The sequence below is a fragment of the Cupressus sempervirens genome, chromosome 7 (assembly GCF_028749045.1).
Source record: "Cupressus sempervirens isolate cs-2001-9-10 chromosome 7, ASM2874904v1, whole genome shotgun sequence".
Taxonomy (NCBI): domain Eukaryota; kingdom Viridiplantae; phylum Streptophyta; class Pinopsida; order Cupressales; family Cupressaceae; genus Cupressus; species Cupressus sempervirens.
The window spans coordinates 144,199,132-144,217,393 of NC_143124.1; the positions used below are offsets into that span (position 1 = coordinate 144,199,132).

The 18,262-nt window shown below is 36.0% G+C and overlaps 1 protein-coding gene across 1 annotated transcript; it reads right to left on the reverse strand.

The window, feature by feature from the left end:
* Positions 1–2,782: 2,782 nt before the first annotated feature.
* Positions 2,783–13,331, reverse strand: LOC149545936 (uncharacterized). The gene is made up of 5 exons (XM_089793865.1): positions 12,632–13,331; positions 11,897–11,994; positions 3,649–4,204; positions 3,329–3,516; positions 2,783–3,085 (listed from the first exon to the last, which is right to left on the reverse strand). The coding sequence occupies exons 1-5, from the start codon at positions 13,329–13,331 to the stop codon at positions 2,783–2,785; spliced, it is 1,845 nt and encodes a 614-aa protein (XP_089649991.1).
* Positions 13,332–18,262: the final 4,931 nt, after the last annotated feature.

Here is an 18,262-nt window from a genome sequence, read left to right on the forward strand (position 1 = left end):
GAATGAGGGGCCGACGGATTAGCGAGTCCAATAACCCAAGATAGCTAATTAGATCTATCACTAAAGATTAAGCTTGCTAAATGAATACTAACAGAGATCACACCCTAGTATGAGTTTATGCGTGTGTTATAAAATGGAAATACAGAAGGAAATACACAAGCTCAACACGAAAGGTGTTTTTTTTTTTTAGATCCAAATGAAATGTTATCAGTTGATGAAGATTACCTGGTGATCCTCACAATGTGCTTAGTAGATCTTTACTTGTCTCTGACAACTTTAGCACGCTTTTCCCATTGTTCCACAAACCGTTGCTATGCTATTCAAAAAAATTAGAAAACATAGAAACACTAGAAACCATGAACAGTCAGCAAAAAAATTAGAGAACATGTAAATCAATGCAAAAAATTTGCCTCTCTCAATAGAGTTTTGTGTGAAATTCTTGACAGTCCGCATGAAGAAGTTTTACGGCCCGCACGAAATCAAATTTGGCTCACGCGAGATTAGATTTGGCTCACACGAAATTAAACTCGGCTCGCTCAAAGAAATAGGTCTCTCGCGAAGTTTCGCGCGCCAAAGAACTTTCTCGCGCGATGCAGAAAGAATCTTCGCGCGAAGATTCTAGATCCTCGTGCAAAAATTAACAGTTTTGCATGAAGATTCGAATATGTACGGAATAGTACGGACAGAGAATAAACAAATGATAAAAAAAATACAGAAAGAGGCCAGAAAAACTAATTTTTGGGCCGCACAGTGGGCACCAAAAATGTATATGTGAAAATGTGGCTTATGCTAACACACACACTTCAACACGGTCCTTATTTGCAGATTCATTGCGGAATGAACATTGAATTGTTCATCCAAAATTTTCCTTGTAAAGCGACCTGTTGCCTTCTATCTAAAGGGATTTTGCTTGTTAATATCATCAGAGTTGAGGTGCAGGCAACCAGACCCTCTAAGAATGAAGGATTTGACAATGGAATTAAGCTAAGAATGAGTATACAGGTTAATCTAAAAAAAATGAAAGATGCAATGTAATCTAAGAAAAAATGAAGCAAACTAGATTAAGCATATGCATGATTAAACTAAAAATGAGAATGTATGCAAGAAATGTAAGTAAATATGAGCATCAATTTCAATAGCAATTCGATAGCAAATCAATTCATCCTCTTAAAATGAAGAGATGAGGGTCTCTTAAATAGAGTCTCCTGAAATCCATCAACGGTTGAGATCGATTCAGATCAACGATCAGGATTAAAGATGAGTTTCAGTGATAAAGGTAGATTCCCAAATTAAAGGGAGTTAACAGACTTAATTTGAGTAAAATAAGGAGTTAACTGTTTAAATTTGAGTAGAAAAAGGAGTTGACTGAGTTAACTCATTTTTTATCAATAGTGAACTGGAAATTCCCCTTTTTGAACTGAAGAGAGATTTTGTTGAGATATTTAATTTAATAAAATGAAATATGCTCTCATAATTACTTTTTCTATTTAATTAAATAATCTTTAATTAATTAGAGACACTTTTGTTTAATTAAATAACTTCATTTAATTAATTAGGAATGTCTTCCCATTTAATTAAATAATTTCTTTTAATTAATTAGAAATACCTTTCCTATTTAATTAAATAATTACATTTAATTAATTAAGATAGGCATATTTATTAAATTAAATAAATTTAATTCCATGGTACATAAGCCTTAGGATATAATTATAATTTAATTAAAGTATAAATACTTAATAATTAAATTAAATATTAATCAATATCTTTAATGTGACTAATATGAGTAAATACTATAGGAATTAAATAATAAGCATGATGAATGCAGATTTAGGTTTTCTACATCTGACAATTAAGTCAAGTAGCGAATAGCAGAATGAGAATTGCCTATTAGAATAGGACTTTGAAATTATCAGGAATAGACCAGAATTGGTATAATGGCAATGAGCCAATTTTGGGGTATTATAGGTAGAACCAGCTTCTGTATTGCTCTCACCCTCTCTGGATCAATTTTTATACCCTCCTTGGAAACAATATGCCCAAGCAATTTACCTTCTTCCATGAAGAACACAGACTTTTTAGGATTCAAAGATATACCGTGTTGTCTGCATCTTCCCAGCACCTTTTCTAAATCCCTCAAATGATGTTTCCTTCTTTTAGAATAGATAGTCAAATCATCAAGATATATAACAATTATCCTATCTTGTAGGTCCTTGAAAGAGGAGTTCATAGCACGCTGAAAAGTGGTTGCAGCGTTAATCAAACCAAAAGGCATTCAGCTATAAGCGAAGGTACCCCAAGGAGTAATGAAGGCTGTCTTGTGTTGATCCTTTGATGCGACACTGATCTAATTATATCCTGAATAGCCATCAAGCATAGACATTACTTTAGATCTGGCAACTGTCTGCAAGACATGGTCCATAGTAGGAAGTGCATAGTTATCTTTAAGGCTTTCTTGGTTCAAATTCCTAAAATCCATGCAAATCCTTATTTCTCCATTCTTTTTCCTTACAGGAATGATATTTACCACCCATGTTGAATGATGTATTAGATAAATTATACGAGCCTTCAACATCTTTTCCACTTCTCTGAAAATAGCTTTTGAAACTTTGGGGTTGTAATTCCTGAGCTTCTGTCTAAAGATGGTAGCCCCTAGTTTCAATGGTATATGATGCATAAATTCACCGTTTCTAAATTTTTTTAAATCACTGTAACCCCATGCAAAAACATCTTGATGTCAAATTAAAAGCTCAGACAATTTCTCCTTCTCCCTTGCAGAACAAGTTCATCCTATAGAAATCAATTTATGGTTTTCTGCATTTCCAATGTTGATCTTGTCAGGTTCTTCATCCTTTTCATTAGAACCAACATCTTTCTTTAGAGCACTATCATATTTCCTACCAAAAATATGTTCTAGGGAAACCAAACCTTTAGGAATCCTATCTCCTAAGAGTTGGATCACTTCCCCTGTTTCGATTGATTCTTCCCCGATTGGCTTACCACAATGTTCAGATCCTTCGAAGAAGGTTTTAGTAAAATCACCGACGCATGCTATAAATTCTTTTAATTTCTCATCATCATTAAAAACCTGCCAATGATTAACATTGTCTAGAACCCTGGGTCTATAAATCATCTCAATCCTATAAGTATCATTTTTGAATTTAGAATGTGGTAGCAGTAATGATGTTGAGATAGCTAAAGAGTCAGCTTTTGTATTTTGAGCACGAGGAATGAATTCAATAGAAAATGCTTCAAATGACTCAATTTCATCCCACACTAAATTTCTATAATGCCTCAACCTATCATTTCTTATTGAAAATTTCTTTCTTACTTGCTTCACAATGAGTTCAACATCACCTTTCACCTTGAGCCACTTTATTCCTTTAGCTTTGGCTTCTTGCAAACCTAGAAGCAATGCTTCATATTCTGCAGTGTTATTGGTATTATGGAAGTCTAGCTTAAAAGAAAAAGGAAAAACTTCCCAGGAAGGTGAAATGAGAACTACACCTACACTTGAGCCTGAAGTCAAACAACTTCCATTAAATTCTAGGGTCCATAACACATCTTCAAAACTTACTCCCTCTTCTCTCCATGGCTCTATCTCTTCTTTGCATGGCTCCTTCGAAAAAATAATATAATTCCCAAACTAACACTCTTCACACAATATCTGTGCTTTAGGGTTATCAAAAGGTACTACAATATATTTATGCTTGGGCTTAGGTTCTAGCTTTATTTTCTTCTTCCCCACAGGAATATATGCTTTTGACCAATCCATTTTAATTTCCCCACCCATATCTTTGCAAAAAGTTCTACTGAGTAGCATTCCATAGCTAGCTAGGATATCAGCTACTAGAATAGTAAGTTTTACTATTTTTTCATGACAAGAATAAAGAATAGCCTGCACATCTTTCACCTGACCAACTAGGGGTACCTGCTTCCCGTCCATAGCATAGCAACATCCAAAGGTCTTTGTGAGCTCCAAACCAAGGGCTTTTGCGACAGGTTGGGGCATAATGTTATCTGATGCTCCAAAGTCAATGATGCAATTACTAAGATTTTGACCATTTAATAACAAAGATATATAAAATGGATTAGGCTTTTTCTCCTCTATTTCCTTCTGGACAGAATTAGCAGTGGCTTCGATGCTTTTTGTGTTTCTCTCAGATACAAAGATGGGTTTGTTGACAACTTTTGAATCCTCAGAAACCTAATCTGTAATATGTGCATTAAAGGTAGAACCTCCCTTCACATATTGAACCAACTTGTCCAATTCCTTTGGGTTAAGTTTTAGATATTCAGCTGGAGAAATTGATATAGAAGAAGTTTTGCAAAATTCAAGAATATCAAAAGTTGAGGTACTAGCTTTCGTTTCTATTCTGGACAAGATTTTCGATTCTATAGTTTTTGTTGTATCAGCATGTGTATGTTCTTTACCTTTGGAATTTGATACATTGGGGGTAGTTCCTAGGTAGGATTTCTGATTCTGTTGGCCTTTAGTCATTATTGTGCAAGCAGGGTCTTGAAGTCTTGTATAAACATCGCCTCCTCTTTCTGAATCAGACTCATATTCAAGGAAATAAAAACCAAACTCTCCCCTCTCTACATTTTCATTTTCCATCATTTTCTCTACTGCAATGGCATTTTTTGCTAGTTGAGTACAATTTAGCCAATAAGGACATTCTCATTCATCATGGTCTGAAGTCATATGAAATGAACACATTGTTTCTTTTGGAACTTCTTCAATTGGTAGTCTTGTTTGAGCAGTAGTTAATAGGGGTGTTTTACCAAAATTTTGAGGTTGTTGCTGTCTGTGAATGTCCTGGTAAGGGGTTTGATATAGGTTATGGATTTTTTTTTTCTATCTCTTCATCATTGATATATCATTCATCAACTTCTGTAAAGTTGGGTTTGTGGGGGTAGAAGATGAAGCAGTTTTGGGGGTATGTACATCCCTTTTCCACTTACCAACATTAATGAATGCATCTTCCAATTGAATAGCCAACCTCTGACTTGCATCTAAATCAACACAGAGATCTTTAATGAGGTGAAAACTTATATCTGTTGGGACAACATTAATAAAGAATGATTTCTGATTTTCGGCACTGGGCCTAGATGTTGTAGGAATTCTTTGGACTAGTTTATTAAATTTAGCCACAAACTCTCTCATGGGTTCATGCATATCTTTCTTCATTTGACTGAGTTGAGAGAATAGAGAACATTTGTTTTCAGGGGTTCTAAATCTACTTTCAAAGGCATTCTTCATATCATCCCAGCTAGTAATGGAATGATGAGGCAAATGGTTAAACCAGTCAGCAGCGACATCGATCAAGGTCCACACAAATAATCTCACAGCAACTTCTTGTGTGGGGACACTTATGATGGCACAAGAAAAATGAAAAGCACTCAAATGATCATCTATTGAAACCTTGCCATCTCCACTAAACTTGGGTAAAACCTTAGTAGCTCCTTTAGGAAGTGCTGTGAGATTCACACCCAAATTCAATGGACCTATGTTCTGCCCCCAAGGTTGATTAGCAAGCATGTTAGGTGGAATAACTTGCAAGGGTTGGATTGATAGGTAGGTTGGAACAAGAGTATTCAATGCAAGAAAAGATTGTACCAAAGGTGAGAAAAGAGATGGTTTGGGTGGAGAGCTAGGCCTACTTTGAGATCTAATCTACTTATTTTTAGGATCGTTAAAGTCTAGCAAGAATTTTAGGTTCTTTAATAGCTCAAAGTTTTCATTAAGAATTCCTTCTTCTCTTTCTCCTCTCGTGTATCTATGGGTAGCCAGTTCTATCTTACTTATAAGTTCAAGGCCTTTTAGGTGCCTAAGCCAATCTATCCATAGCAACCACTGCTTAAAATTTTGGCACTCCTCTCAACAATTCAGCTCTTTCATCTTCTCTTTCAAGAACCGCTAACACTTGTTGGTATTGTTGACCACTCCTACGTACTCGCCAAGTGGTTGCAGCTAAGTCTGAAATTATGTCTTCTTGAGTATCTTCAAATCGAAGGTTAGGTTGCAGTACAGGGAAGACCTCATTGTGTTGAAGAACCACTATTATACATTACATCTAAGGTTAAGGTTCTTTCAAAAGGGACTCTCCCTAGTAGAGTCACCAAAAATTTGTTGGTGAATAGATTTGTTTTTCCAAATAATTTATCAAATTTAATCTATACCAAAAATTACAAAAGAACAAAATCATTCACTACAGTTGAGAAAACATTTATTTTTACTTTACACTTCCTCTTTGAATTTTTTGAAGGTACAACTCCCATACCAAATTTACAATAAATTGAAAACCATTTTCACACTTTTTCTAAAAGTGCATAAGGGTCTCTCAACTACTCCTGGGTAGTGAGGTAATTATCAAAGACTACGTAAAGATGAATAAATTCAACTGATATGAAAAAGAAAACCCACTTCAAAGAATGAATTTTTGCTAAAATCTCAACATGCATCACTAAAAAAGAACAAAAATTTAAAAGAACTTACAACCAAGTAACAGCAATCTGGAACTTTTGAATCGCCAAATCACATCCACAAAGTAATAATGATTCAACACTCTGAACACAAAGTTTCAAAACATAATTCAAAATTCTTCATATATTTATATTCAAACTTCAATGCACCAAGTCTTTGAAAGCCAAAACATTTATATACTATCACCAATCACTGTTATCAAAATGAAATCTATATCGGAATGTTGTTATCTAACCTCTATCTTCTAACTCCTATTTGCTAAAAAAACATAGTTCAATGCCCCAACATTTATAGTTTTTCAAATCTGAAGGGCCTCCATCAAAACCCAGCCCTATCAAATTAATACAAGAAATCATTATTAAACTAGAAAGCAATTATCAAAAAGAAAGAGTGCCAACAAGCGACGGTTCAGTTCCCAGTATCTGCATTGACTTTCTCCTCCTCTCCGACAGTTTGGTGCACTAGCTTCCAACTCCAAAACATGGATATGAATTCCTACATGGCATGGGAGTATGGATTTTTCAAGCTCATCAACTGGGCTCTGCATGAGTCTTTCTACCACCTATACTCCTTCACTTTCAGATTCTGACGTGGTATCAAGTTATAAATTAAGATGCAACATGGATTCGATGCTTGCCAATGAGGTGAAATTGTCAACCTTCGGTGATTCCTTGTCTCTGATCTGTTCTACTGATCCGATGAAACTCCTGGTTAATGCTTCAGTGTCCATATTTCCTTCCTCAAGTTTTAAGATGCCTGTAGGATAGACAATCTTCATGTCTTTTACCAGTTCCTCGTGGATTCTTGCGATCTTATTTTCGATGCCTTGTATTTCTTTGATGGTTTCTTTGTAGATGGACTCCTTCTAGTTCATATTATTTTTTAGAATAAAAAGCATGCAGCGGTCCACAGTCTTCATAGGATTTTCATTCAGGAATTTGAGAACCCCAATTTTTTCAACCTCTGATACCTGGAGAACCACAGCTTGGCAACGTGCTAATTCTATTTCTCATACTGGGATCAAGGTTTGAATCTCCACTAGCAGCACTTCACCTTTGAAGTAGATACTAGTAACTTCAGAAATAAATTTATTTCCCTGGTCTACTATGTTATTCGCCCAGTTTTTCATGGCATCAGTTAGCAGTTTTCCCCTCTGCATCTGTTTCATCAATTGTTGGCTCTCAACAGACTTTTAGTCAAAAGGCTGTGGTACCTAGATTATGGGAGTAGCCCCTAGGCTGATTAGTGAATCGATGTATGCAGCCATTGTTACTACCATTTCTTTTAATTCTTTCTTTTCTCTAGAATCTTTCTCTGATTGTGTGAGCATGTGGTCAACAGAAAACTTAAAGAAATTGTTGCTAGTATTCCTATTAATAGCACCTAATTCAAAAGAAGTAACTTTGAACCCTTCATCATCGATCTCCCCAGACCCTTTCTTTTGTTCATAAGTGGCCACCTCTACTATGATTTTTCCTATTACTGGGTCTTTGGTGAGACAAGCATCCATTTTTACTTTCTTTGTCTTAGAACCTCTAGCCACGTATCTAGTGACAATGTCCTTTACTAGTGTGGATACTGGCTGTAGACTCCGCTTCTTATTGATTGAATTTGAAAACCATGAAGGAATAGTAGGAGTGGTTAACATTACCTGAGTGTCTCTAGTTGGAGTTAAGAACTTGGGTTGATCTACTCTCGGGGCTTCAATGAATTGAACCTCGCTATCTTCTTCATCAGGGGAAACAAATTTATTGTCTAAATCTTACCCTTGAGATGTCATTTTATGTTTTTGAATACTAGGTTTCTTTGAGGCTTTGGACTTGGATTGGGATCTCGTCCTAGGAGCCGTAGCTTGCAAATGGGGAGGGTATCTCACTTTCTTATCTTGAATCGGTGCATCACCTACAATATGAGAAAATGGAATGTCACATCGAAGTGGCCCTGGGGAAGAAGTCACCTTAGGAGAAGACTCATTGATATTTCCTCTTCTTTTCCTCTATAACCAATGATCTATATAGCTTAATATAGATCTAGCTCTCAAATTAACATCATCTTCCTCCTCTTTTCTCTAATCTACTACTAGGAACTTTTCCTCATTTGACTCTTCCCAACCAGGCTCAAATAGATATGAGCTGTCTTCAATAATTCCCTGTGTTTTGAACTTCAATCTGAAAGAATTGATTTGTTGTAAGGTTAATCTAGAATGGTCTTTCTTCAAGACTTCTTCTTCATTTCCATAATCTCTCCATAGGTCTTCTAGATGAGGAGCATCTGAAGGGTTGACCTCAAGGCCAAGGGTTAGAGCTGCATATCCCTTACTATCAAAATTTCTCTTGTTGTGGTAGAAACCAAGATTGAATCCCAAAAAATTATTTTCGAGGATGGAAGCATTATTAATATTAGTACAGACTCAGGATCCCAATGTGATAGGGAAAGCCATTTCCCAATTCTCCTGAGGAAGATTATCTTTGATGATAGAGAAAAGATGTCTACATAATTCAGCTAAAATCAAACAATCAAGGGCATATCGGGGTAACTTCAGAGGTTCATCTTCAAACCCTCCAACTCTCAAGTATGTGAACCTAGGAAATTGAATGAAGTGACTCCCATACTGTTGAACTAGTTTTTGTGATATAGAAGAAAGTCGTGGCATCTGAACACCCTTTAGAGTCAAATAAACACTTCCATACAATACATCATGCACCTTATGGAAATCCTCTAAAAGTCTATCTTTCTTCAACAAGGGACAATACTGGAAGATGGTTATCTCTTCATTCCATACCCCATGTGGAAGGGTAGTGAGATCACATATACAAGCAATACAATAAGTCAAATACGAGGCCATATAGAAATCCTCGCGAGATTCTTTGGCCCTTTTGAGTTGATTCCTCAAGGAATTAGCAATGATCTCCACCCAATCCATCCATTGCTTGCCCTTCAAGATAATCTCAATATACCTATACATCCACTCGTCAAACAAATATACATCAGTTGAACCCTTCACCCTGTGCAATAATACAACCAGGTCATGTATATGAGGTTTCATGTGATCCTTAGTAATGACTTTGGGCAACCTAGACCCACCTACATAGTTAACTTCGATCCATTTCCTGGCAAGTGTTTTTTTGAAAATGCTAGGGGTTTCTTGGTATTCAGGCAAAGCTTGAGTAGGTGAAAATGTAGCAAAGGTATTTACTATTAATTGTAAAATAGATGAAATGGTTTCCCTTGAGATGGAATGTATTGTGTTTCCATTCTCACTTACTATGCTTCTACTCCTTACATCGTAATGGTCAATGCAAAGTTGTAGAAGCTCAGGGTTAACGAAAGTAGGAGGAAAGGCATTGGCTTCAATTAACCCACTTGTTAACATTTCAATGCATCTCTTAAATTCCTTGGTATTCTCAAGAAAATTTGTTTGCAGCTTTTTCAAACTCACCTCTTCCAAGTTTGTATCATAGATCATTGGTCTCTTACGTTCAAGGCTAGTAGCATTACCGAAAAAGTGCAAGACTAACTTCATTTTTAACAAAACAAGCAAAACCTCTAACAGACAATCCTTTGAAAACAATAGATTTGTAGAATAAAACAAAGATTTCTAAACTCTCACCTACTTTTTGCTGAAAACCAAATAACTTCTTCTATCTTCCTTAATAGCTCCTTCTCTTTGAAATCAATTTTTTTGCAAAGTAATTTACAAAGCTACTGAATTGTTTTATTAAAGGAGAGGTATACAGGTGGAAGTATTGGATAATTAATAGGCATGATGACATATCACCTCATATCAACCTTGGGACATTTGAAGCATTTCTCCATGAGGTTTTCATTTAATGAATTCTCTTCTCACATAAATTAACAATGATTGATTTCGTATGATATCCGATCATTCCTCAAATCAAAGATCTATTCTCCCACTTCTAATGATGATGACTTTCTCCTCAAAAAAAAAGAAATTTTTTTTTACTCTTGATATTTTGACAAGACCCTCAATTTATTGTGAAAAGGAAACGTGCCGTATTTTAGAAATAAATTATCGCCAATCGTTCTAATCAAGAACTACTTTGAACATAGATTCAAAGTGGTTCAAAGTGCTTCAAAGAAAGCCACCGCATAAAGAAAATTTCCTACCAAAGAAAAAGTGTTAGTATGAAAATCTTAGGTTGAACTACTTTGAACTACTTTGAACCAAGGTTCAAAGTGGTTTAAAGTCGTTCAAAGGAAGGGATCACAACTGCGGAAGCTTGCAACTTCGACCAACTACTTCAAGGAGCGGTGAAGACATAAATGGTGAGGAGAATACTTTGAACAAAAATAGGTAATGGAGAAGAAAGAAGTCCTCAGAAAAAGAAAAGGTGACTTTACACACAACTAATAGGGGCTCTGACATGGGACTGTGTATGTGGAATGCACAGAGAACTCAAAAAAAGGGGACAAAAACTAAACTAAGCGAATGGGAAAGAAAAATGACAAGAACAAAAAGACTAAACATGACAAAATTGTTATGTACATGGTGGGGGACATCAAAACTCAGAACTTGACCAACTTCAAATCCTACCCATTATATGTAAAAGGTAGATTTGTTCCATCTGGATATCTCAATCGGAAAGTGTTAGGACCAACAATTTCTAAAATTAAGAATGGACCTTTCCAAAGAGATTCAAATTTTCCATGTGACCCTTTTGGTTCTTTCCTCTTGTCCCACAAGAGTACTGCATCATGTTTAAGGAAATTTCTTGGTCGAGCTCTTCTGTCAAAGGTACATTTCACATACATCTGGTGTTCTGTGATATGGTCAACCAGTTGACATCTCTCATTTTCCAACTTGTGCAGATACATGACTCTTTTTTCAAATGAATTCTTAAAGAATTGATCCTCAATGACCGATTGCAATTTTGCAGCTGATAACTCCAAAGGTAAAGATATCTAGGCCCCAATCCCATATACTAATTCAAAGGGAGCCATCCCAATAGCTCTTTTTGGTGTAATCTGGTCTGCCCATAATGCTTCATAGAGTCCTTTGTGCCAATCTTGGGAATTATCAGACACCAATTTTTTAATGATGGCTACTAGATTTTTATTGCTGGACTCTGCCTACCCATTCCCCCATGGGAAGTAATCTGATGAATGAGCCAATGATACACCATGATCATAATAGAAAAGGGATATGTCTTTCGATGAAAAATAAGTGGCATTATCCGAAACTATTTTCTGAGGTATGCCAAATCTGACAAAAATTTGCTCCATCAGGAACTCGCACACCACTTGAGAGTTAGATTTCTTCGTTGGTATTGCTTCCACCCATTTAGTGAAATAGTCTATCGCTGTTAAAATGTAGATATGCCTGACGCTTGATGGAGGATTTATAGGTCCAATAAAATCTATACCCCGTTGTCAGAAAGGTTCATCAATTACCATAGGCCTAGGCGGAAATGATGTTAATTGAGGGCGTCCAGTAAAAAACTTACATTTTTCACAGTTTTTCACAAATTTATAAGCATCTTTGAACATGCCTGGCCAATAGAAACAATTCCTAAGAATTTTAAAAGTAGTAAAAGTGGATGAAAGTGTCCTCCACAAGCTTCTGAATGATATGCTTTTAACAATTTTCCTTGTTGTTCTATTTCCACACATCTTAAAAAGGTCCCGTCGATTCCTCTCTTATAGAGAACATCATTTGAAATTACATATTTTATGCTTTCAACCTCAAATTCGATCTTTCTTTATGGTTCATATTCGGTGGACATTCACCATATGATAGAAAATATGCAATGTCTGAGAACCAAGAATTTGTTAGGCTAACCAATAAGACTATAGGGGCTTCCTCAGACTTATCAGGGGATGCATCTTTACATTCAACTATCAATTTGCACAAACTGTGCCCTCTTGCCAGAGACGTAGGTATGATAGTTAGATCATATTCTTGGACTTTAGTCATCCAAACTGCCTGTATATTCATTCTCACTTCTTGTTGAGTTAAAATGCTTTTGACTGCGATTTTAGGTACATACACGACAGAATGAGAATGTAGTATATAATACCTAAATTATTTCAATGCCTTTACTACAGTGAATGCATGTTTTTTGGTTGGAGTATAATATAACTCATGTTTCTTCAGAGGAACACTCATAAATGCAATGGGAGCCTCACCTCCTTCATCATTCTGCTGAGTTAGAATACTGGATAGAGAGTGTTCAGAAGCATAACAATAAATAATGAAATCCTTTTCAAAGTTAGGACTCACCAGCATTGGGGCACTTGCAATAGCTATTTTGATATCTTTGAAGGCCTTTTTACCCTCCTCTTGCCATCTGAAGGGAAATTTCTCACTCGTCATATCCAGCATATATTTCACTTTCTTAGAGAATTCAGGTACAAAACTTCTCATGAAATTGATCTGACCAAAGAAAGATTTTAGGACACTTCTATTGGTAGGCAGAACCAGCTTTTGTATTGCTCTCACCCTCTCTAGATCAATTTTTATACCCTCCTTGGAAACAATATGCCCACGCAATTTACCTTCTTCCATGAAGAATATAAACTTTTTAGGATTCAAAGATATACCGTGCTGTCTGCATCTTCCCAACACCTTTTCTAAATCCCTCAAATGATGTTTCCTTCTTTTAAAATAGATAGTCAAATCATCAAGATATATAACAATTATCCTATCTGGTAGGTCCTTGAAAGAGGAGTTCATAGCACACTGAAAAGTGGCCGCAACATTAATCGAACCAAAAGGCATTCGGCTATAAGAAAAGGTACCCCAAGGAGTAATGAAGGCTATCTTGTGTTGATCCTCTGATGTGACACTGATCTGATTATATCCTGAATAGCCATCAAGCATAGACATTACTTTAGATCGGGCAATTTTTTACAAGACATGGTCCATAGTAGTAAGTGCGTAGTTATCTTTAAGGCTTGCTTGGTTCAAATTCCTAAAATCCATGCAAATCCTTATTTCTCCATTCTTTTTCCTTATAGCAATGATATTTTCCACCCATGTTGAATGATGTATCAGATAAATTATATGAGCCTTCAACATCTTTTCCACTTCTCTAAAAATAGCTTTCAAAACTTTGGGGTTGTAATTCCTAAGGTTCTGTCTAAAGGTGGTAGCCCCTAGTTTCAATGGTATATGATGCATCAATTCACCGTTTCTAAAATTTTTTAAATCACTGTAACGCCATGCAAAAACATCCTAATATCAAATTAAAAGCTTAGATAATTTCTCCTTCTCCATTGCATAACAAGTTCATCCTATAGAAATGAATTTAGGGTTTTCTGCATTTCCAATGGTTATCTTGTCAGGTTCTTCCTCCATTTCATTAGAACCAACATCTTTATTTAGAGCGCTATCATCTTTTCTACCAAAAAGATGTTCTAGAGAAACCAAACTTTTAGGAATCCAGTTTCCTGAGAGTTGGATCACTTCCCCTGTTTCCATTGATTCTTCCCTGATTGGCTTACCACAATGTTTAGATCCTTCGAAGAAGGTTTCAGCAAAATTGCCAGTGCACGCTATAAATTCTATTAATTGTGCATCATCATTGAAAACCTGCCGATGATTAACATTGTCTGGAACCTTGGGTCTATAAATCATGTCAATCCTATAAGTATCATTTTTGAATTTAGGATGTGGTAGCAGTAATGATGCTGAGACAACTAAAGAGTCAGCTTTTGTATTTTGAGCACGAGGAATAAATTCAATAGAAAATGCTTCAAATGACTCGATTTCATCCCACACTAAATTTCTATAATGCCTAAACCTATCATTTTTTACTTAAAATTGCTTTCTCACTTGCTTCACAATGAGTTCAGCATCACCTTTCGCCTTGAGCTAGTTTATTCCATTAGCTTTGGATTCTTGCAAACCTAGAAGCAATGGTTCATATTCTGTAGTGTTATTGGTATTATGGAAGTCTAGCTTAAAAGAAAAAGGAAAAACTTCCCTAGAAGGTGAAATGAGAACTACACCTACACCTGAGCCTAAAGTCAAACAACTTCCATCGAATTCTAGGGTCCATAAAGTGTCTTTAGAACTTACTCCCTCTTGTCTGCATGGTTCCATCTCTTCTCTGCATGGTTCCTCCGAAAAAATAATATAATTCCCAAACTGACACTCTTCATACAATATTTGTGCCTTAGGGTTATTAGAAGGTACTACAGTATATTTATGCTTGGGCTCAGGTTCTCGCTTTATTTTCTTCTTCCCCATAGGAATATATGCTTCTAACCAATCCATTTTAATTTCCACACCCATATCTTTGCAAAATGTTATACAGAGTAGCATTCCATAGCTAGTTGGGATATCAGCTACTAGAATAGTAATTTTTACTATTTTTTCAAGACAAGCATAAAGAACAGCCTGCAAATCTTTCACCTGACCAACCAGGGGTACCTGCTTCTCTTCCATAGCATAGCAACATCCAAACATCTTTGTGAGCTCCAAACCAAGGGCTTTTGTGACAGGTTGGGGCATAATGTTATCTGATGCTCCAGAGTCAATGATGCAATTACTAAGCTTCTGACCATTTAATAACAAAGATATATAAAATGGATTAGGCTTTTTCTCCTCTATTTCCTTCTGGATAGATTTGGCAATGGCTTCAGTGCTTTTTGTGTTTCTCTTAGATACAAAGATGGGTTTGTTGACAACTTTTGAATCCTTAGAAGCCTCATCTATAACATGTGCATTAGTGGCAGAACCTCCCTTCACATATTGAACCAACTTGTCCAATTTTTGATTCTATTGGCCTCTAGTCATTATTGTGCAAGCAGGGTCTTGAAGTGTTGTATAAACATCATCTCCTCTTTCTGAATCAGACTCATATTCAAGGAAATAAGAGCCAAACTCTCCCCTCTCTACATTTTCATTTTCGGTCATTTGCTCTACGGAAATGGCATTTTTTTCTAGTTGAATACAATTTAGCCAATCAGGACATTTTCGTTCATCATGGTTTGAAGTCATATGAAATGAACACATTTTTTCCTTTGGAGCTTCTTCAATTGGTAGTCTTCTTTGAGGAGCAGTTAATAGGGGTGTTTTACCAAAATTTTGAGGCTGTTGCCATCTGTGAATGTCTTGGTAAGGGGTCTGATACAGGTTATGGATTTTGTTCTGCTGTCTCTTCATCATTGATATATCATTCATCAACTTTTGTAAAGTTGGGTCTATGGGGGTAGAAGATGAAGTAGTTCTGGGGGTATGTACATCTCTTTTCCACTTACCAACATTAATGAATGCATCTTCCAATTGAATACCCAAACTCTGAGCTATGTCTAAATCAACACAGACATCTTTAATGAGTTGAAAACTTATATCCGCTACGACAACATTAATAAAGAATGATTTTTGATTTTCGGCACTGGGCCTAGATGTTGTAGGAATTATTTGGACCAGTCTATAAAATTTAGCCACAAACTCTCTCATGGGTTCATGCATATCATTCTTCATGTGACTGAGTTGAGAGAATAGAGAACATTCATTTTCAGGGGTTTTAAATCTACTTTCAAAGGCATTCTTCATATCATCCCAGCTAGTAATGGAATGATGAGGCAAATTGTTAAACCAATCAACAACGGCATTGATCAAGGTCCATATAAATAATCTCATAGCAACTTCTTGTGTGGAGACACTTATGACAGCACAAGCAGAATGAAAAGCACTCAAATGATCATCTGTTGAAACCTTGCCATCTCCACTCAACTTGGGTAAAACCTTAGTAGCTCCTTTAGGAAGTGCTGCGAGATTCACACCCAAATTCAATGGACCTATGTTCTTCCCCCAAGGTTGATTAGCAAGCATGTTAGGTGGAATAACTTGCAAGAGTTGGATTGATAGGTAGGTTGGAACAAGAGTATTCAATGGAAGTAAAGACTATACTAAAGGTAAGAAAGGAGATGGTTTGGGTGGAGAGCTAGGCCTACTTTGAGATCTAATCTGCTTCTTTTTTGGATCGTTAATGTCTGGCAAGAATTTTAAGTTCTTTAATAGCTCAAAGTTTTCATCAAGAATTCCTTTTTCTCTTTCTCCTCTCATGTATCTACAGGTAGCCAGTTCTATCTTACTTATAAGTTCAAGGCCTTGCAGGTGCCTGGGCCAATCTATCCATAGTGGCCGCCACTTGAACTTTTGGCACTCCTCTCAATAATTCAGCTCTTTCTTCTTCTCTTTCAAGAACAACTAACACTTGTTGGTATTGTTGACCACTCCTACATACTCGCCAAGCGGTTGCAGCTAAGTCTAAAATTATGTCTTCTTGAGTATCTTCAAATCGAAGGTTAGGTTGTAGTATAGGGAAGACCTTGTTGTGTGGAAGAACCATTTTTATACATTACATCTAAGGGTTAAGGTTCTTTCAAAAGGGACTCTCCCTAGTAGAGTCGCCAAAAATCTGTTGGTGAATAGATTTTTCCTTTCAAATAATTTATCAAATTTACTCTATACCCAAAATTACAAAAGAATAGAATTGCTCACTGCAGTTGAGAAAGCATTTATTTTTACTTTACACTTCCTCTCTAAATTTTTTGAAGGTATAGCTCCCTTACAAAATTTACAATAAATTAAAAACCATTTTCACACTTTTTCCAAAAGTGCATAATGGTCTCTCAAGTACTCCTGGGTAGTGAGGTAATTATCAAAGACTACTTAAAGATGAATAGATTCAACTGATCTGAAAAAGAAAACCCACTTCAAAGAATGAATTTTTACTAAAATCTCAACATGCATCACTAACAAAGAATAGAAATTTAAAAGAACTTACAACCAAGTAACAGCAATCTAGAACTTTCGAATCGCCAAATCACATCCACAAAGTAATAATGATTCAACACTCTGAACACAAAGTTTCAAAATAGAATTCAAAATTCTTCATATATGTATATTCAAACTTCAATGCACCAAGTCTTTGAAAGCCAAAACATTCATATACTATCACCAATCACTGTTATCAAAATCAAATCTATATCGAAATGCTACTATCTAACCTCTATCTTCTATCTCCTATTTGCTAAAAATAACATAGTTCAATGCCCCAACATTTATAGTTTTTCAAATCTGAAGGGTCTCCATCAAAATCCAACCCTATCGGATTAATACAAGAAACCGTTATTAAACTAGAAAGCAGTTATCAAAAAGAAAGAGTGCCAACAGGTGACGGTTTAGTTTCTAGTATCTACATCAGTTTTCTCCTCCTCTCCGATAGTTTGGTGCACTAGCTTCCAACTCCAAAACATGGATATGAATTCCTATATGGCATGGGAGTATGGGTTTGTAAAGCTCATCAACTGAGCTCTGCATGGATCTTTCTGCCATGTAGACTCCTTCACTTTACAATTTTGACATGGCATCAGGTTCTCATTAAGATGGAACATGGATTTGATTCTTGCCAATGATGTGAAATAATCAGGCTTCGGTGATTCCTTATCCTTGATCTATTCTATTGCTCTAGTGAAACTCCTGGTTAATGCTTTAGTGTCCATATTTCCTTCCTCAAGTTGTAAGATGCCTTTAGGATTGACAATCTTCATGTCTTTTACCAGCTCCTTGTGCATTCCTGTGATCTTATTTTTGATGCATTGTATTTCTTTGATGGTTTCTTTGTAGATGGGATCCTTCCAGTTCATATTATTTTTCAGAATAAAAAGCATGCAGGGGTCTATGGTCTTCATAGGATATTCATTCAAGAATTTGAGAACCCCAAATTTTTCAACCTCTGATACTTGGAGAACCACAGCTTGGCAACATGCTAATTCTATTTCTCATACTGGGATCAAGGTTTG